Source organism: Mobula birostris, chromosome 5, assembly GCF_030028105.1.
Source record: "Mobula birostris isolate sMobBir1 chromosome 5, sMobBir1.hap1, whole genome shotgun sequence".
Taxonomy (NCBI): Eukaryota; Metazoa; Chordata; class Chondrichthyes; order Myliobatiformes; family Myliobatidae; genus Mobula; species Mobula birostris.
This window is the reverse complement of record NC_092374.1, coordinates 9,559,142-9,579,811: the sequence shown is the minus strand read 5'-3', so window position 1 is coordinate 9,579,811 and position 20,670 is coordinate 9,559,142. Positions and strand designations below refer to the sequence as shown.

The following is a 20,670-nucleotide window of genomic DNA, read 5'->3' as shown; positions in this document are numbered from 1 at the left end:
CCACAAGCTCGAGGCGGGTTTAGTAGCGCAACTTCTTACCTCACCACGTCGGTTCGTTGGCTTTGTTTTCCGGTGGCGTGCGCGCTAACGGACAGCAGCGGCTGAGGGCGGACCGGCGATAGACGGGCAGGTTAGTTTTATTTGTATTTGAAGTATTTATTTGAAGCGTCGCATCAGAGAGGAAAACAAAATGTGAGGCGTGAATCGGACCTGCTCCATTGAACTCAAGTTCTATCGAGGAGAATAGGGGTGGGTGGGTCGAGCAATGTTTGAAACTCCTCGGCCGTCGCCAACTCGAACCGCACATTAGGCGCTGGAGTGGTCAATGTTTTGAAGGGTGCACCCACACATTTCGCACGAGACCTACTGGAGCGGACTTGGCGCTATTTTTTCCCCTGGTAGCCAATGGGAGCGCCTCATCCTGCATGGTTGATGCATCGGCCAATGGGAGCTCCTCAACTGGCGCTGCCGGTTCCTCAACCAATTGGAGCGCCGCATCCAACGCGGCTGGCGTCTCAGCCAATGAGACTAACTGGTCCTGAACCCTCTACACACAGATTACTGGGGGGCCCTCGCGACGCGTCTTCCACGCGCGGACCAATGGCTCGGCAGTCGTCTGGTCCAATGAGAACGCCTCACTCCGCACGGTCGCTAGCTCGACCAATGGCAGCACCATACCAAACCCCGCAGGTATCTAGGTCAATGACAGCCTCTCATACAACCCATTCGCTATCCGGGCGGATGGGCGCGCCAAACAAGGTCTCGCCAGCGCTTAGACAAATGGGCGTCCCTCACTCGGCCTCTCCTGCGACGCAGCCTACGAGCGCCCCTTATTTGTCAGCTCCGGCATATCGGCCAATAGGAGCCGTTCACTCGGCTGCTCCACCCCCTAGGCAAATAGGAGCCCCACTCTATGTCTCAGGTACTCGGCCGATGGGAACAGCCCATCAGAGTTCTGTTCCTCAGCCAATGAGCGTGCCTCATCCGGCTGCTCCTGCTACTCGGCCAAAGGTGCCGCTCTTGGGGATTCGACCAATGAGCACGCCTCATTCAGCTGCCCCTGCGCCTCGACCTATGGGAGTTTCTCTCCAGACTTCAGCTACTCGGCCAATGGAAGTGCCTCTGTTGGCTCCTCGGCCAATGAGCGGCGCTCACCCGGCTCCCCGGCCAATGGGCGGACTTCACCCGGGTGCGGCGGCTCCCCGGCCAATGGGCGGGTCTCACCCAGGTGCCCTGCCTCCTCGGCCAATGGGCGGTCCTCATTCGGGTGCCCCGCTTCCCTGGCCGAGGGGGGCTCCACACCCGGCGGCTTCGGCTCCCCGGCCAAAGATGGCGCCACTGCCAGCAGCTTCGGCTCCCCGGCCAAAGATGGCGCCACTGCCGGCGGCTTCGGCTCCCCGGCCAAAGGGGGCTCCACTCTTGGCGGCTTCGGCTCCCCGGCCAATGGGGAATCCTCTCCCGTCCCCTCGCCCAATGGGGAATCCTCACCCGTCCCCTCGCCCAATGGGGAATCCTCACCCGTCCCCTCGCCCAATGCAGAATCCTCCCCCGTCCGCCCGCCCAATGGGGAATCCTCCCCCGTCCGCCCGCCCAATGGGGAATCCTCCCCCGTCCGCCCGCCCAATGGGGAATCCTCCCCCGTCCGCCCGCCCAATGGGGAATCCTCCCCCGTCCGCCCGCCCAATGGGGAATCCTCCCCCGTCCGCCCGCCCAATGGGGAATCCTCCCCCGTCCGCCCGCCCAATGGGGAATCCTCCCCCGTCCGCCCGCCCAATGGGGAATCCTCCCCCGTCCGCCCGCCCAATGGGGAATCCTCCCCCGTCCCCTCGCCCAATGGGGAATCCTCTCCCGTCCCCTCGCCCAATGGGGACGCCTCACCCGTCCCCTCGCCCAATGGGAGCGCCTCAACCTGCTGCTCCAGCTTCTTGGCCATTGGGAACACCTCATCGGCCGCCACGTCCAATGGGAGCAACCCACCCGCATCCTTCAGCGTCTGGGCCACTGGGAACGGTGCTGTTTGGGTCTGTACCGATTGGATCGCCCTTCCTGGCGGTTCCGGGATCTCGGCCAATGGGACCCAGGATCTATTAGGACCGGGCAAATCTGTACAGCCGCAGTTGTAATGGTTTATAATATTTCTTTAGGATTGAGACTTTAACTGTTTTTTGTTCACCCGCAACATCTCCACAATATTCATGTTATTCTTTAGAAAAGTTAGCTCTTTAGTCCCCAATTTGAAATTAAGCCATTGTTCTACTTATATATTTTTGTAAGATTGTCCATATTTTGGAATGAAATTTGTTTCTGATTATGTATCATACTGAATGCACTCTTATTAGTGGTGCTAAAGAATCTGAAAAGAATAATCTGTAAATAATCTTGTGGTATTAAGTTTATAGAAACAAAGGCTTTTAAATGTTTGTTTTAATTGATGGAAAGATGTATATATTGGCATTGCATTTTGAAATCTGCTGAAAATATCAAATTTGTACGTTATGGTTAGAACTGAGCATTTCTTGTTATAGGAGTGTCTCCATTTTCAGTGTTCTATTGATGATTAATACTACAATTCTGTTTAAAAGTGTGAAGCATGATAGATGATTATGTACATTAAATCAGTGTGCCTATAACTCTACATTAACTGTTAATGGTATTTGTACCAATTTTATTAGTTAATTTTGTTCCCATTGATGAAGTGATTTGGAGTTTCTTTAAGTCAGTTATTTAAAAACGTGCTCAAATCTAAGCTTAAAGCACCTCCAAACCAAAGTTTTTGAAAGTTCCTAGTAGGATAAAACATTGAGCAGACAAATTATTGTGATCCTGCTGACTGAATCATTGCCACCATATCAGTTTAAATACTGAGCGGAAAGGGCACTTTTTCATTAGGAGAATGTCATTGTGATATTTTTGATCTCCAGGCCTTTCTTTTGTTTCTAGAAATACTGCTACATTTCTGTAAATTGAGTTAATATATTGTTTCTGCTTGAGATTAAAACAGATATCCAGCATACCACTTTGTTGCAGTTGGATATTTTAAATCTTCTTTCATTCAGACCCCAGAAAAATTATCATGTACTGACCACAATGAATGGGAGAATATTTGTAGAGACATTAAAGAAAATTGGTTATCCCAATGCCAATCAATTAAATGGGGAGCATTTTGATTGGTGGTTTGACATTGGCGATGAAAGAATGTTTGTAGAATGGTTCTGCAGTACTGTAAGTGGACAGAATGTATTAACAGATGAAGAGTTGAGTGGGCTGGAAAGACTCGAAGTTGAAGATCGCCTGTTGGATCAGAAAGACTTGGATAAGGTCTTGGAGACATGTCCTAAAGATGTGAAGTCAAAATATGGTAGTTTGACTGAGCTGACTATTGAGGAGCTGGAAAAGGAAGTTGAGGCACTACAGTTGACTCGAAGTCTTAAAATCCAGCGACGAAATAAGCAACAAGTAATGGCCAATCGAATACATAATTTACCAATGCAGCTAAGGGGTGAGGAGGAAAAATGTGCCAGACTGATAAGAGAGACACGTGAATTACTAAGTATTGAAAATGCTGAATTAAACCGCACACTGTTAAAGATTCAAGAAGAGGTTCAGGAGCTTAGCTCTACATGCTCAAACGTGGAGTCAGTAAAGAGAGCAGAGCAAGAGGTTGTCTTCCTGTCACAACTTGTATTGGACCATTATCTGCAGCAAGAAGAGCAATGCACAGCTGCTCTCACAGAATATACCAAGAAACAGCTGTTTAAGGGCATTGCAGAGCTGGTCGGAAGCTCCGATGTGGAAAAATTTCAGCTGGTGGACTTAACTTCTCAGCCTATACATGGAGAGTGTAATGAGGCCCTTGAAGAATACAGGCAACAAATGGGTCGAATCCAAGCAGCATACAGCAGTAGCCAGCACCAGATAATTTTGACGAAAGCGAAAGAACAAGGTACGGAGGCTAGACTTCAACACATGGAACAGATAATCTCCTCCATACGAAGCCAGAAGGTAAGATTTATTATTGTATTGGGAAATAATAGTTTGAAACTCTTTTCTGTTGGAGGAGCATAATCCTTCGGGTGGAGTGGAGAGTTAGTAATAGTGAATAAAATTGTGCTCTTGGCAGGACTGAGCAAATAACTAGTAATCATTTTAATTTGTAACCAACCCTTGGCTTTTGTTGTGATGTCGAATGTAAATGCAAGCAAATTGTGCATAAAATGCTGACTACACTCTACTGGCCAGGCAGCGATAGAGAATTAACGTTTCAGGTTTATAAAATTCTGATTTAATCACCAAATATTGTACAAGAGGTTATATATATTGAACATAGAATATTGAGAACATTACAGGCCCTTCGGCCCACAAAAAAATCTATGCCCCCTCATGTTAGCCATTTCAGCCCTGGGGAAAAAGCCTCTGGCTATCCACACAATCAATGCCTCTCATCATCTTGTACACCTCTATCAGGTCACCTCTCATCCTCCGTCGCTCCAAGGAGGAAAAAGCCAAGTTCACTCAACCTTTTCTCATAAGGCATGCTCCCCAATCCAGGTAACATCCTTGTAAATCTCCTCTGCACTCTATCTATTGTATCCACATCCTTCCTTTAATGAGGTGACCAGAACTGAATAGAGTACTCCAAGTGGAGTCTGACCAAGGTCTTATATATCTGTAACATTACTTCAGGGCTCTTGAACTCACTCGCACAGTTGATGAATGCCCTCACACCATACGCCTTCTTTTCAACACTGTCAACCCGTACAGCAGCTTTGAGTGTCCTATGGACACAGACCCCAGGATCTTTCAGATCCACCACACTGCCAAGAGTCTGGCCATTAATATTATATTTGTCTTCAAATTTGCCCTACCAAAATGAACTGCCTCATACTTATCTGGGTTGAAATCCATCTGCCACTTCTCAGCATCTTACTGATGTCCCGCTGTAACCTCTGACAACCCTGCAGACTATCCACAACACCCCCAACCTTTGTGTCATCAGCAAACTTACTAACCCACCCTTCTACTACTTTATCTAGGTCACTTCTAAAAATCACAAAGAGAGGGGTCCCAGAACAGATCCCTGCAGACGCCACTGGTCACTGACCTCCACGCAGAATACAAACCATTTACAACCACCCTTTGCCTTCTGTGGGCAAGCTAATTCTGGATCCACAAAGTAAGGTCTCCTTGGATCCCATGCCTTACTTTCTGAAGGAGCCCTGCATGGGGAACCTTATCAAATGCCTTACTGTAATCCATATACACTACATCCAGTGCTCCACCTTCATCATTGTGTTTTGTTACATCCTCAAAAGAATTCAATCAAGCTCATAAGGCATGACCTGCCCATGACAAAGCCATGCTGATGATCACTAATCAGATTATGTCTCTAAATGCTCATAAATCCTGTGTTACGTACCCCGTAACTGGGTTGCCAAACCAGCAGAAATGGACCACTTAGGTGGAGTCTGGATTACTGGAACTAAGAAAGTTTTATTAAAGAAATAAGGAACACAGTACTCTAATCAAAAGGATATAAATGCAACAGTTTAGCAATGATAAAACACACATGTACACAGAGCTAGGATAATAGGATCAATCAAGCTCTATTGCAGTCTAGGGGTCAATGATCAGTTTCAAGTGACGCAAAGTTCAGTTTGCAGTAATCGCTGTTGTGCCGTTGGGGCGGGGAGAAGAGAGAGAGCGAAAGCGAATGAATATTCAAAACGGATTCCACACAGACCTTGGATATTCCTCGCAGTTAGCTTTCGGGCGAGCCCTTTGTAATGTCTTCTGAGGTCACCAACTGTGACCCCTCCATTCCGGATACGATTGTTCTTCTGCGGTGAACCCGGCACCCAGGCAAGGGCGGACACACACACCAGGTTCCCGCCCGACCGTATCTTTCCACCCTGTGCGTCTATGGCTGGTCCCGCGACCAGACCTCCAAAACTCCCACCAACTTGTGGGGGCACACCGCTTCCAGGGTCTCGTTACCTCGTGGTGTCGTGTGTCTGTTGCTTTAGCGAACCTGTCCCTTTTTTATCCCCCTGCTGGAGTATCGCCTGTCCATCAAACTTCAAACAGTTCAGGGTTCAAAGCCACCGGTCTCTGACAATACTCGGATCTGTGTCTCCTTTTCGTTAATCCCTCTCGTCTCTCTCTTATTAGCGCCTTGCATGTTCCCCCATTGTCCTCTTATCGGCATCAATCTTCTGATAACTGGTTCTTTTGTCACACCTGCCTCTCAGGATCTTCTCCAACAACTTGCCCACCACTGAAGTTAGACTCACTGGACTATAATTTCCTGGGTTATCTCCACTCCCTTTCTTCAGAATCAGAATCAGGATTATTATCACCGGCATGTGACGTGAAATTTGTTAACTTAGCAGCAGTTCAATTCAATACATAATTTAGCAGAGAAAAAAACAATAAATAAAATTAAAAAAGAAAAAAATAATTTATTAAGTAAATTAATTACAGTATAGGTAAATTGAATAGATTTTTAAAAAAACATGCAAAAACAGGAATAGTGTATATTACAAAAAAGTGAGGTAGTATCCAAAGATTCAATGTCCATTTAGGAATTGGATGGCAGAGGGGAAAAAGCTGTTCCTGAATTGCTGAATGTGTACCTTCAGGGTTCTGTACCTCCTACCTGATGGTAACAGTGGGAAAAGGGCATGCCCTGGGTGCTGGGGGTCCTTAATAATGGAAGCTGCCTTTCTGAGACATTGCTCCCTGAAGATGTCCTGGGTACTTTGTAGGCTAGTACCCAAGATGGAGCTGGCTAGATTTACAACCTTCTGCAGCTTCTTTCGTTGCAGTGCAGTAGCCCCTCCATACCAGACAGTGATGAAGCCTGTCAGAATGCTCTCCATGGTACAATTATAGAAGTTTGTAAGTTGACATGCCAAATCTCTTCAAACTCCTAATAAAGTATAGCCGCTATCTTGCCTTCTTTAGAACTACATCGATATGTTAGGACCAGGTTAGATCCTTGGAGATCTTGACACCCAGGAACTTGAAACTGCTCACTCCACTTCTGATCCCTCTATGAGGATTGGTATGTGTTCCTTCGTTTTGCCCTTCCTGAAGTCCACAATCAGCTCTTTTGTCTTACTGACGTTGAGTGCCAGGTGCTGCACCACTCCACTAGTTGGCATATCTCACTCCTGCACACCCTCTCATCATCACCTGAGATTCTACCAAAAATGGTTGTATCATCAGCAAATTTATAGATGGTATTTGAGCTATGCTTAGCCGCACAGTCGTGTATAGAGAGAGTAGAGCAGTGGGCTAAGCACACACCCCTGAGGTGTGCCAGTGTTAATCGTCAGCGAGGAGGATATGTTATCACCAATCCGCACAGATTGTGGTTTTCCAGTTAGGAAGTTAAGGTTTCAATTGCAGAGGGAGGTACAGAGGCCCAGGTTCTGCAACTTCTCAATCAGGATTGTGGGAATGTTGGTATTAAATACTGAGCTATAGTCAATGAACAGCATCCTGACATAGGTGTTTGCTTTGTCCAGGTGGCCTAAAGCTGTGTGGAGAGCCATTGAGATTGCATCTGCTGTTGACCTATTATGCCAATAGGCAAATTACAATGGGTCCATGACCTTGCTGAAGCAGGAGTTCAGTCTAGTCATGACCAACCTCTCAAAGCATTTCATCACTGTCAATGTGAGTGCTACCAGGCGATGGTCATTAAGGCAGCCCACATTATTCTTTTCAGACACTGGTATAATTGTTGCCTTTTTGAAGCAAGTGGGAACTTCTGCCTGTAGCAGTGAGAGGTTGAACAAGGGAACAACATTTGTAACCCTCCGATCCTCTGGTACTTCTCTCATCCCTATTGATGATGCAAAAATCATCGTAAGAGGCTCAGAGATCTCCTCTCTTGCTTCCCACAGTAGCCTGGGGTATATCTTATCTGGTCCCGGTGACTTATCTAACGTAATGCTTTTCAAAAGCTCCAACATATCCTCTTTCTTAATGTCTGTAAGCTCAAGTATTTCAGTCCACTGTAAGTCATGCCCACAGTTGCCAAGGTCCTTTTCCCTGGTGAATACTGAAGCAAAGTATTCATTAAGTACCTTCGCTGCCTCCTCCAACTCCATGCACATGTTTCCACTATTGCACCTGAGTGGACCCATTCTCAAACGGCTGAGAATAGGACGCATTAGGTTATGTCTCTTGGTCCACAGATGGGTATTTCAGGCTAAGTAATTGGCAAGGCATCTTCATTTTTTAAAATATATTTGCATTTGAGGTCTTGGCATCATTGGCAAGGATGCCATTTGTTGTCCATCTCTAATTAACCTTGAGAAGGTAGTTAGTGTCTGCAGTCCTCTGGTGGGTGCCACAGTAGCGTAGCGGTTATCGGGATGCTGTTACAGCTCGAGGCATTGGAGTTCAGAGTCCTCTAAGTTTGTATGTTCCTTCCCGTGTGCGTGTGGGTTTCCTCCGGGTGTTCCAGTTTCTTCGCACAGTCCACAGACATACCGGTTAGTAGGTTAATTGGTTACTATGAGTTGCCCCTTGATTAGGCTAGGGTTAAATCAGTGGGTTGCTGGGTGGTGCAGCTCGAAGGCTAGAAGGACCTTTTCCGTATTGTCAATCTAAATAAACAAATAAATGAATAAATAAATAGTACCGCTTATCAATAAATGATATATTAGCTTTTGATGCAGTAAAAAGGAGATTCACCAAGCTACTTCTTTGGATAAAGGTTGTCCTGCTAGGAGAACCTGGACACCTGGACAATTTGTGACTCTTCCTTGGGAGTTTAGAAGAATGAGGGGTGATCTTATTCAGACATATGAGATCTTAATGGAGTTTGACAGTATAGCTGCTGAGGTTTTTTAAAAATTAATGATAAGTAACAAACTCCAAACAGAGACAGTAGTGAATCTCTGAAATTCACTGCCCACTGAAGGTGGTGGGGACTGGATCTGAATGGTAGAGTTAGATGAGTAAAATTGTAAAGTTCGGGATTATGGTCTGCTACACCACTGTAAAGATTAGTTTGAGGGACATTTGTTTCGTAGCAAGTAGCTCACAGCATCAGTGATCTGGGTTTAATCCTGACCTATTCTTAATCTTTATATATTTTTCCTCTGATTGCATGGGTTTCTTTCTAGTTCTTCAGTGTCCTCCAGTGTTTCACAGATGTACCTGTTGATAAATTGCTCCTGGTGTACAGTACAATCAAAATCTGAAAGCAGATGTAAATGGGTGCCTGTTTCCTTACTGTATGACTGCATATTTTGCTGAATCTGATTGAAGTCCTTTTCTCAGTTAGTCTGATTTTCCTTTTCTAACAGAAGTTGGTCCAACAAAAGCAAGTAGTTTTTTTTTAACAGAATTTGTGTACAGGAGCAACAGCATATCACCTGAATAGGAAGGGTTACAGATGCAATAGTTTTTGAACAAATACCAAATTAGGAAAAGGGGAGGGGAAGAAAAACTTGTGGCAGAAAAGATGACAAGAGAATTTAAAAAGTAATAATAGGTTTAGCATGGATAAAATGAGCAACTGTAGAACCAATAATTGAATGAGTCATTATTTTCATACTTGTCATTATTGATAGTATTACCTTCATATTCTTCCAGCCCTGAAACATTTCACCACGTTCAAGCTGACCACCAAAGACCCATTTAGAATAATTCCAATTTCCAGAACTTAGCCAGAAACAGTCTATACCTTGGCTATTTAACTGCGCTTTGAGATACTTAAATGTTGTGAGCTATTCAATAAGGAGCCACTGAAAGATTACTGGATGCAGGGTTGGTGGTGACTAACACAAAGCAGAGTCAGTTATTTTCCATTTGACAACCTGTAACTAGTTGATGCAACAGGGATCAGTATGGTGTAGATAACAATAACTGGGTATTCTGGCTTTCATAATGAAGGAGTCAGTGTTGATAAAGGAGAACTCTCTTTTCCTTGAGGTCTTAACTCATGACAGCAAACCCCTCAATGTATTTTTATTTGAGTTTAGATTGCAATGCAGAACTCTTTTAATAGCCCAATGAAGGGTTATTCTGCACAACTTGCTGTATTCCTGACTGGGTGCTTTTGTCATACAGCATGGAAATAGGCCCACTGGTCCATGCCATCCAAGATTTCCATCTGGCCTAGTCCCTATTAGCCTGTGTTTGGCCCATATCCCACTAAATCTACTACGTACTTGATAAATATCTGTAAATGCTGTTAATGTATCTGTCTCTACCACTTCTTCTGGAAGCTCATTCCGTATTCCGATCAATGTCTGAGTGTAAAATTGATCACCATGTTCCTGTTAAATCTCTCCCCTTTCCCCTTAAACCTCAGCACTGTGTGCATTCACCCTTTCTATGCTTCATAATCTTATACACCTCCATAAGATCACCTCTCCATTTGCAAAGCTCCAGTGGGGAAAAGTCCCAACCTGCTCAACCTCCCTCCATAACTCAGTACCTCGAGTCCAGGCAACATTCTGGCAAATCTTATCTGCTTATTTTGAACACTACCAAAAAGCTACAATTGGAAATGTGTGACAAAGTGCTAATAAAACAATCTGTCCCTATTAGTTCAATGTGCATAGCTTGAATGGCCAAGCTCTGCTCCTGTGTGTTGTGATCTAAAAAATCCTTTCTCTGTCAGTTCAATGTGCATAGTTTGATTGTTAAATAATTTGATATCTGCCAGCATTAGAGGTATCCTGTCAGGTCACTACCTTCAGCAAAGAACATTTAGAAAGTGAAAAAGCACAGATGTTACCAGGAGAAAGAAAGAAAGATAGAAGAATAAGCATATAAGTTGAAACAATTTGAAATGTTGAAATCTGATATGTGACTTAATTTTTCATCAGCTGCTCGATGATGCAAGTGGTGCAAAAGTCAAGAAGAACAGTTTGTCCAAAGAACTGACTGTGATAAATAACCAAATTGAACAGCTAATTAACAAAGAGCTTCCTGATCTGATTGTCGAGAACACACAACTCTTAAATATGCCGGTTGTGAAAGGTAATTTTGATCTGCAGATGTCTCGTCAAGATTACTATACCTCCAAGCAGGACCAGGTTGCTAGTCAGCTGATCAAACAGAAAGCTCGATTTGAACTACTTCAATTGGCATACGAAATGGAACTGTGTAGACATAGAGAGACCCATCGGCACCTGGAGAGTCTGACCACAGAGCTGAATCAACGCAGAGGAGACCTTGACCAGCATTTGGAAATGCTGTCTGACAAATCTCTGTTGACAAGTAACAAGCAACGGGCCTTAATCGATTCAAGTGATGCCTCTACTGTCAGGTAAGGAGGTCAAAATGTGCATTTTCTTGGGTTTTTCTTGCCAGAGATTGTCTATCCAAATGCTGAACTGGCAAATTGTGAAAAATAATGAAATTGACAAATAATCAGAATCAGGTTTATTATCACCGACATGTGATGTGAAATTTGTTAGCTTAGCCCGCAGTTCAATACAATACATAATCTAGCAGAGAGAAAAAAAATAAATAGAAGCTTAATAATAAAACGTGATCACAAAATGTGTGAATTTTTACCAGATATTAAGTGGTTTGCTTATAATATGCTGCATAGATTAATTTTAGTTGGCAATCGCTGGTTATTATTTGTTACAAATATGATTTTGATTTGCTCATAACTATTTTAAAGAAAAGCATTTTTCTTCACTTTAAAAGGCTTGAAATAACTTCTTGGAGAAAAAGTTGCTTTTTATTGACATTTCATACGTCATCTCTTAATTCTGATTAAGGATAGTTGTCATGGGTTTGTTTATGGTTAATCTCATCTCTCAAATTTGAGAATTGAGGCGATTGTATGTACGTGGTCTTTAGTAAGGCCTTTGAGGCACTGCATGGTAGGTTGGTACAAATGTTTGTAGTCAGTTGGATCCATTGCAGGCTGCAGATTTGATCCAAAATTATAACTTCTTGGAGAATTAAGTTCCTCCTTGTCAACATCTCAGATATCATCTTGAATTCTGATTCTGGGTCTATTTTTTAACATCCTCAGCATCTACACTGTCTACCTCCAACAACCTTCTGGTTCAATAATGTCATTCTTAAAATTAGAGTCCTAGAGCAATACAGCTCGGAAACAGACCCTTCGGCCCAACATCCTCCGTGCTAGATCCATTAGCTGGCATTTGGCCCATAACTCTGTAAGACCATCCCCTCTATGTACCTACACAATGTTGCAATTGTACCTGCCAAGACCATTGGCAGTTCATTCCAGGAGTTATAAAGAAGTTAACTTTCAGGTCACCTTTTTTCTAAGCTTCAATGAGTTCAGGGCCAACTTGCTTAATCATTCCTTATCAAAAAAAAACCCTTCATCCAAAAAACAAACTGCTGGAAGAGCTCAGTAGGTCAGGAAGCATCTGTGGAAGCAGAAGAATGGTTGCTGTTTTGGGTTGAGACCCTGCTTCAGGATTGACAGCAGAGTGGAAGGTGGCCTGAAATGTTGATTATCTCTCTACCTACCCAGATGCTGTCTGACCAGTTGAGTTCCTCCACTAGATTTTTTTTTGTTTGCTCCTGGTTACAACATCTGCTGTCCACCTAAAGTAAGCAATCCAAAATTGAATGGTGTACTAGTTCAGTCTCGCTGATGCCCTGTACTGTTGAACCAAGACTTCCTGGGTTTAATTTCTGTTCATGTATCCTTATGACAAACTGAGTAGCCATTTTATTAGATACACTTGTATACATGTTCATTAATGCAAATATTTACTCAGCCAATCATGTAGCAGCAACTTGGTACATAAAAGCATGCAGACATGGTCAAGAAGTTCATTTTTATGCACCCACCTCCCCCTCGTACCCCATCTGTTACTTATTTTTATGCACCCACCTCCCCCTCATACCCCATCTGTTACTTATTTTTATGCACACATTCTTCCTCTCACTCTCCTTTTTCTCCCTCTGGCCCTCTGAATATACCTCTTGCCCATCCTCTGGGTTCCCCCCACCCCCTTGTCTTTCTTCCCGGACCTCCTGTCCCATGATCCTCTCGTATCCCCTTTTGCCTATCACCTGTCCAGCTCTTGGCTCTATCTCTCCCCCTCCTGTCTTCTCCTATCATTTTGGATCTCCCCCTCCTCCTCCAACTTTCAAATCCCTTACTCACTCTTCCTTCAGTTAGTCCTGACGAAGGGTCTCGGCCTGAAACGTCGACTGCACCTCTTCCTACAGATGCTGCCTGGCCTGCTGCGTTCACCAGCAACTTTGATGTGTGTTGCAAGAAGTTCATTTGTTGTTCAGACCAAACATCAAAATGGGGTAGAAATGTGATTTTGACTGTGGAATGATTGTTGGTGCCAGATGGGTTGGTTTGAGTATCTCAGAAACTGCTGGTCTGCTGGGGTTTACACACACAACAGTCTTTAGAGTTTACAGAGAATGGTGCAAGATACAACAAAACATCCAGTGAGCAGGAGTTCTGTGGGCAAAAACCTCCTGTTAATGAGATAGGTTAATCATTCTACACTAATTTTCCCTGTACATATTCCTGTCAATTTCCTAACATACCAACATTCACCCAAGTAAGAGGTAATTTATAGTTTGATATGAAAATGAAAGGTGCTTAAAGTAATGAGCAGATTGGGTAGAACCTGTGACATTTCCTCTTCTTACTGTATTGGGATTCTGACCTGACAAAACGGATATGTTGATCCAACACATTACGTGTTGTAGTGGAATACAATTTTTGTTGTTGCTGTGTCAGGAATTAGAATTCTGAGTGTGCAGTCTTGTATTGGTTAAGGTTAGATACCTAACCCTTCACCCAAATAGAGTTGAAGATAAGAAAGTGTGAGGTCAAGCACTTTGGTAGGAAGAATCAAAAGATAGAAATGCAGAGACATAATAGTGGACTTAACAGAGCGAGCTATGTATAATTCTAGTACAGGTGCACTTTCCTTTATCGGAAATTCTGAAATCCAAAAAGCTCCGAAAACCAAAGTTTTTTTCGCCAACAGCAGACGTCACTCAGGTGTGACGTGACAGCACTAGCAGAGGCCGCCAGACGTCAGTTGTGGCTCAGCACTGGTACTGGTTACACGTGCATTTGCTGTTCGCTGATATTTTGTGTTCACTGTTGACTTCGTGTTTAATTTCACTGTGAAAATGTTAAAAAGAGCAGCAGATACCCCTATGGGTAACAATGAGAAAAAGAGAAGGAAGCATCTTATCATTATCAACCCACCTTACTGAAGGAAATTAGTGTCGGAACTGTATATGATTTAAATAAACAGAAAGAAAAGTTACTTAAGTTTTATAGTGACAGTGACGTTCTACATTTATTCCAAAGAGTCATTTACCATGTGTTTGATTCGGTTAATTTGAAGGTGTATATTTTTGTTTTATTGAATGTTTTTGTTGGAAATAAAATTTTTTTCTTGTCATTATTCTCTAAACAATACAGTACAACAACTATTTACATAGCATTTACATTGTATTAGGTATTAAAAGTAATTATAAGATGATTTAAAGTATATGGGAGGATGTGCGTAGGTTTGGTGCGCTGCCAGGTCCTAAAGTCCACCGCACCGACACAGGTTAAATAAAGGACTTGAGCATATGTGTTTTTTTGGTATGGGGGGGTGGGGTCTGAAATCCGAAAAATTCTGAATTCTGCAATGCAACTGGCCCCAAGGATTTCGGATAAGAGATTGTGGACCTGTACTGTACTGGAAACACAAGTAACTAATATGCAAGTGCAACAATTAATTAAGAAGGCAAATGCATATCGGGGTTTGTTTCTATGGATTAATTTCGAGAGGGCTAGAATTTGGAGTACTGCGAGCAGTTTGGGGCTTCTTATCTAAGAAGGGATGCGCTAGCATTGTAGAGTATTGAAATACCTTGATAGAATGGACATGCAGATGATGTTTCCAATAGTTGGAGCGTCTAAGACCAGAGGGTACAGCCTCAGAATACAAGGCATCCCTTTTGAAGAGAAATGAGGAAGAATTTCCTTAGCCAGAGGGAGGTGAATATTTGGAATTTATTGCCACAGACAGCTGGTAAGGACAAGTCATTGGATATATCTAAAGCAGAAGTTGATAGATTGTTGATTAGTAAGGGGTTCAAAGGTGATAAGGAGAAGGCAGGAGAATGGGTTGAGAAGGAAAATAAATCAGCCATAATCGAATGGCAGAGCAGACTCGAAGAGCCAAATGGCTTAATTTTGCTTCTATGTCTGATGGTCATGTGGATTTGGATTTTAAAAGTAGAGAAATATTGTTACAGTTTACTGTAAATGGTGAACTGCACCTGAAGTAATCTATAGTTTTGATCAACTTATTAAAGGAAGGTACTGGGGACAGGCCAAAAGTGATACTGGGATGAGAGGGTTGTTCTGTGAAAGTTGTGCCTGTTTTCTTTGGAATTCATAAAAATGTGGGTGACTTCATTGAAACATAAGACCCTAAGCAGAAGGAACAAGGTGTATGGAACATTTCACAACTGGGTGAGTCTCAAATAAGGGTTGTAGGTATAGATAAAAGACAATTATTTGATGTATGTTGGAATTTCTTTAAATTGGTAAATTACTAGAATTCTCTACTCCAGAAAGCTGTAGATTTAAAGTCAAAGGAACATGTTTTTTTCCTTCCATTCTTTATTTCAGACTCTCTGAGATTTTAGTGGGAAGCAAGAATCAGCAACTGTTCAAAACCTACAGTGGTCTAGAAGAGGAAGCCAAAAGTCTGCAGCAGGAAATTGCTCATTTAAAGGACCATTTGAAAGAAACGATGTGCCAGCAGTCATATCTGCGGTCAGCACTGGAATCTGACATTGAGAAACTTCAGAGTGTCATGTATTCTGGATCCAAAGAGCTTTTACTGCATTGTGAGGTAACTTACTGGTGGTTGGGTTAATGGGTCATTCAGAAGTTACAATCTACACCAAGGCTTGCTGTGTTTTCAAGTCTGCATGGGAATCATTTCAAGTTCAGCAGTTCAAGGTTGTTACACTACATAAGTGTAAAGGAGAACAAAATAGTTGTTACTCTGGAATCCGATGCAGCACAAAAAATCAGAATAAGATAAAGAACACAATATTAAAAAACGCACAATGTATACATAAGGGAGCTTATATTCATATATTGATTATATGTCTGTAGAGTGATGCTAGGCACAGGATTGTCTGTGAATAAAGTGACTGACAGGAAATGATAAAGTAGTGGTGATGGGGTGGGGGGTGGTGGGTGGTGTGGAGGTGTTGGATTAGCCATACTGCTTAAGGAAAGTAACTGATTTGAGTCTGGTGGTCCTAACATTTGTTGTAGATTTGCACTTAGTTTGGCAGAATTGATCTAAATTTGGTAGCTTCCAGATAAAATATAGATTACTTTTAGAAAATTTGATTGTTTCTGTATGGTTTGCACGGCTTGATTTGCTGCCTGGGTGGGGAGTTTTTCCTTCTTTTCTGCCTCTGTATTTAACTTTCTTTTTGCCTATCTCAGACAGTTTTGAAAGAGTTTCTATTGGAGACTGTTGATCAGACAGAATGGATTACAATCTGGTTTTCTTGGAGGGATCAGTGAAAACTGATGTTAACTGAGGATAAGAATGTCTGGCACAGTGGCAAGGGGTGGAAGGAGTTTTATACTTTGGTTTATAATATCTGATCTTGGTGAATTTGATGCAAACTGACTAAATGTTGTTTTCCTCCCTTTGAGTAAATGCATGTAAAATAAGAATATAGATGAGAGTAGATCATGTGGCTGTTTCAGGCAGTTTGAACATGGCTCACCTGGTCTCAATCTCCTTAACTTTCCTGATCATTTCCTGTAAAACTCACCTGTCCTTTAGATTGAAAATGAATCATCTTGGTCTTGAACATATTCGTGATTCAGTGTGTACTCTCGGGTAAAGTGCTCTTAAGCTTGAAAAGCTCTCAAACCTCATGAGCCTCTGAAAGAAATTACTGATTTGTCTTAAATATATAAATAAACCCCTTATCCTGAAACTGTGCCCCCAGTTCCTAGGTCTCTTCATCTGTCTTGTAAAATTCCACCTGAATCTGATTTTTTTCATTAAGATTCTCTGAAAATTTAAAATAAATTTTTTGTCAAAGTATATATGTCACCATTTACATCCCTGAGGTCCATTTTCTTGCAGGCATTCACAGTAAATACAAAGAAACTGAAAAGATTCAATGAAAAACCCTGCATGACAGAGATGGACAAACAACTGAAGTGCAAAAGACAATTCAGCCAAATTTTCAGTCTCCCTCTTATATGCTGATTCGTCACAGCTTTGACGTCATCAGCAAACTTAAATATTATATTGGAGCTGTACTTAGCCTCACATTAAACGAGTAGGGCAGGGGGGCTAAGCACACAGTCTTGTGCTCTCATTATTTTAAAGCGCAATGAGTATAGTCCAACCTACTTAACCTTCCTTCCAGAGCTCTTTCATCCCAGGAATAAACAAGTGTTTGAAGTGCAAGTGGAATCCTTTTTATTGATAAAGTTCCCCATGCAAGGCTGATTCAGAAAGTAAGGAGGCATGGGATCCAAGGAGACCTTGCTTTGTGGATCCAGAACTGGCTTGCCCACAGAAAGCAAAGGGTGGTTGTAGATGGTTTGTGTTCTGCATGGAGGTCGGTGACCAGTGGTGTGCCTCAGGGATCTGTTCTGGGACCCCTCCTCTTTGTGATTTTTAGAAATGACCAGGATAAAGATGTAGAAGGGTGGGTTAGTAAGTTTGCTGATGACACAAAGGTTGGAGATGTTGTGGATAGTCTGGAGGGCTGTCAGAGGTTACAGCAGGACATAGATAGGATGCAGAACCGGACTGAGAAGTGGCAGATGGAGTTCAACCCAGATAAGTGTGAAGTGGTTCATTTCGGTAGGTCAAATTTGAAGATAGAATATAAAATTAATGCTAAGACTCTTGGCACTATGGAGGATCAGAGAGATCTTGGGGCCAGTGTCCTTAGGACACTCAAAGCTGCTGCGCGGGTTGACAGTGTTGTTAAGAAGGTGTATGGTGTGTTGGTAATCATCAACTGTGGGATTGACTTCAAGAGCCGTGAGGTAATGTTACAGCTTGGTCAGACTCCACTAGGAGTACCGTGTTCAGTTCTGGTCACATCACTACAGGAAGGATGTGGCTACTATAGAAAGAATGTGGAGGAGATTTGCAAGGATGATGCCAGGAATGGAGGGGGTACCTTATGAGAATAGGTTGAGTAAACTCGACCTTTTCTCCTTGGAACGACAGAGGATGAGAGGTGACCTGATAGAGGTGTATAAGATGATGAGAGGCATTGATCGTGTGGATAGCCAGGGGCTTTTTCCAGAGCTGAAATGGCTAACATGAGGGGGCATAGTTTTAAGATGCTTGGAGGTAGGTACAGAGGGGCTGGCGTGGGCCAGATCGAAGTGGCAGGGTTGCGTGACACTGAATGTTTTTGGCACGGAGAGTGGTGGGTGCCAGTGACAGTGGTAGAGGCAGATACAATAGGGTCTTTTAAGAGACTCTTAGATAATGTACATGGAGCTTAGAAAAAGAGAGGGCTATGCGGTAGGGAAATTCTAGTCGTTTTCTAGAGTAGGTTACATGGTCGGCACAACATTATGGGCCGAAGGGCCTGTAATATGCTGCAGATTTCTATGTTCTATGTTCTTTCTGTTTCCCTAACCAACAAAGTTATGGAAGGTGAGAGTGGGGAGGGGCGGAAGGTGGAGGAACTGGTTGGATAGCTCTTTTATAGACCCAGCACAAGAAGATTTCTCCTTCAGTCTTGAATCATGGTAGATCTCCATGCTTCTCCCGTTCTGATCTCTCAAACGTCTTTGACTTTAACTGCCCCACCACCAGTGACCATGCCTTCAGTTGCCATGGGCTGGAATGACTCACATGACGGGGCATAGTTTTAAGATTTTGGAAGTAGGTACTAAGGGAATGTCAGGAGTATGTTTTTACACAGAGAGTGGTGGGTGCATGGAATGCACTGCCAGTGACAGTGGTAGAGGCGGGTACAATAGGGTCTTTTAAGAGACTCTTAGATAGGTACATGGAGCTTAGAAAAATAGAGGGCTATGCGGTAGGGTAACTAGGCAGTTTCTAGAGTAGGTTACATGGATGGTACAACATTGTGGGCCAAAGGGCCTGTAATGTACTGTAGATTTTTATTGGAAGGGACCGAAACAGTTCTCCAGAAGTGCTCTCAACAATATACTGCATCCCTTGTAGAATTTTCCCTTTCCCTTTTAATTACTTGTACATATTTGTTTCATGTATGACGACACTTGTATCTCTCTGTAAAATGTCTTGCTGCTTCTTGTCTCCCACAAAGCAATCTGTAAACAAATTTCTTGTGCCTCTGTAAATAGTCACTATAGTTTCTATCCATATTAACCATATTCTTTCAACCAAAGTAGCCATTTCCTCAATTCCTTACCTTTTGTGTATATATTTGTGGATAGGATATGCAAGTTGCAGGTAATGTGACATTACATATTCTTAATTAAGTGTTCATTTCAAGGATATTTCAAGAATCAAGATTGTTTATTGTCATTCTTTAGTACAAGAGTGTAAAGGAGAACAAAATAATTGTTATTTTGGAGCTGAAGCAGCAAAACAAAAACAAAATACACATAATGAACACAATTTAAAAAACAATTCAAATACAAAAGCAATACTCTAAGACACAACGTAGAAGTAAGCAAATTAATTACAGTTTAAGATGTTTCAGGTGATTAGTTATAGCCTTCATTGTTATTTATTTAATCTTTCTGTTTATTTTGAAGGAACTGTCAGAACCTCTTCAAAGATTGGAAAATCAATTGCAGCGACTACCCCAGATCATCAGAAATATAGCTGATGACATAAAGTCAAAACGTCAAATGTTGGCGAGCAGCTTCAATTGTAGAGGCGAGAGAATTCTGTATGTCCATTTCTTCCAAGATCCTGATCAGCTGAAGAAGATTGTGGAGGATCTAGAGCGGAAAGTTCAGACTCAGGGCATTGGATTGTAGAGTTGATGTGTAATTTCAAGTAGAAAACAGTGTTGACAGTGTGAATGCTCCTCTGTATAATAACTTCTTTAAGTTGTGGTTACCTGTATAGTGATGAAAATTAAAAAAACTGAAGAGAATCCTAGATTTGTAATCCTTCATCCCATCATATGAATTCTTTATGAACATTTTATGTAATACTTTTCAAACTGTTTTTTGCCTGAATGTATATGACTTTAACCTTAGTTTCATTAAATAGCAGCCTTAGTCTGTATTGGACAGAACTTTGATCTTTATGTTACATGGTTAATAATCATAGATAAATAAAGTATTTAAATCAGATTCCTACATTTTAAATCTACAGTAGGAGAATCATTTTGCTAATACAGTAAAATAAATTTAGCATGACATTCTGCCTTTGCCATTCTAAGATACTTGAGAGCTAATGGACTACTGAAGTGTTCTTGCCGTTTGTAAGCCAATAAGACAAAGATTTGATATCAAAGTTCAATTTTGTGTGGTAGAAGCTAGAGCTGCATGTTGGTCATTATAATAAAGTGACACTATGGTTACATTATTAGGATAGGATAGGTGACTCAAAATTCAGATGTAGTGGTTATGTAGTGGTTAGCATGATACTATTATGGTGTGTGGAGTCAAGAGTTCAGAGTTCCTGCTGCTGTCTGTAAGGA

The 20,670-nt window shown here is 42.5% G+C and overlaps 2 protein-coding genes across 4 annotated transcripts in view; one reads left to right on the top strand and one right to left on the bottom strand.

Moving 5' to 3' along the window:
• Positions 1-582, bottom strand: part of LOC140197530 (PRELI domain-containing protein 1, mitochondrial-like) — a 67,959-nt gene extending 67,377 nt beyond the window's left edge. The window contains exon 1 of one of the 2 annotated variants that reach the window (XM_072257582.1): positions 40-582. The gene's annotated coding sequence lies outside the window, so the exon portion shown is untranslated. The remainder of the gene's footprint in view (positions 1-39) is intronic. The other variant, XM_072257581.1, reaches the window with a different exon arrangement.
• Positions 49-20,118, top strand: haus3 (HAUS augmin-like complex, subunit 3). Of its 2 annotated transcripts, none has more exons than XM_072257576.1 (5): positions 49-130; positions 2,992-4,002; positions 10,854-11,296; positions 15,638-15,863; positions 19,772-20,118. In XM_072257576.1, the coding sequence occupies exons 2-5, from the start codon at positions 3,088-3,090 to the stop codon at positions 19,997-19,999; spliced, it is 1,812 nt and encodes a 603-aa protein (XP_072113677.1). In that variant the 5' UTR covers positions 49-130; positions 2,992-3,087; the 3' UTR covers positions 20,000-20,118. The 2 variants fall into 2 exon arrangements, with proteins under 2 accessions (XP_072113677.1, XP_072113679.1); XM_072257578.1 differs by having other exon boundaries at positions 58-130; positions 3,002-4,002.
• The last annotated feature ends 552 nt before the right edge of the window (positions 20,119-20,670 follow it).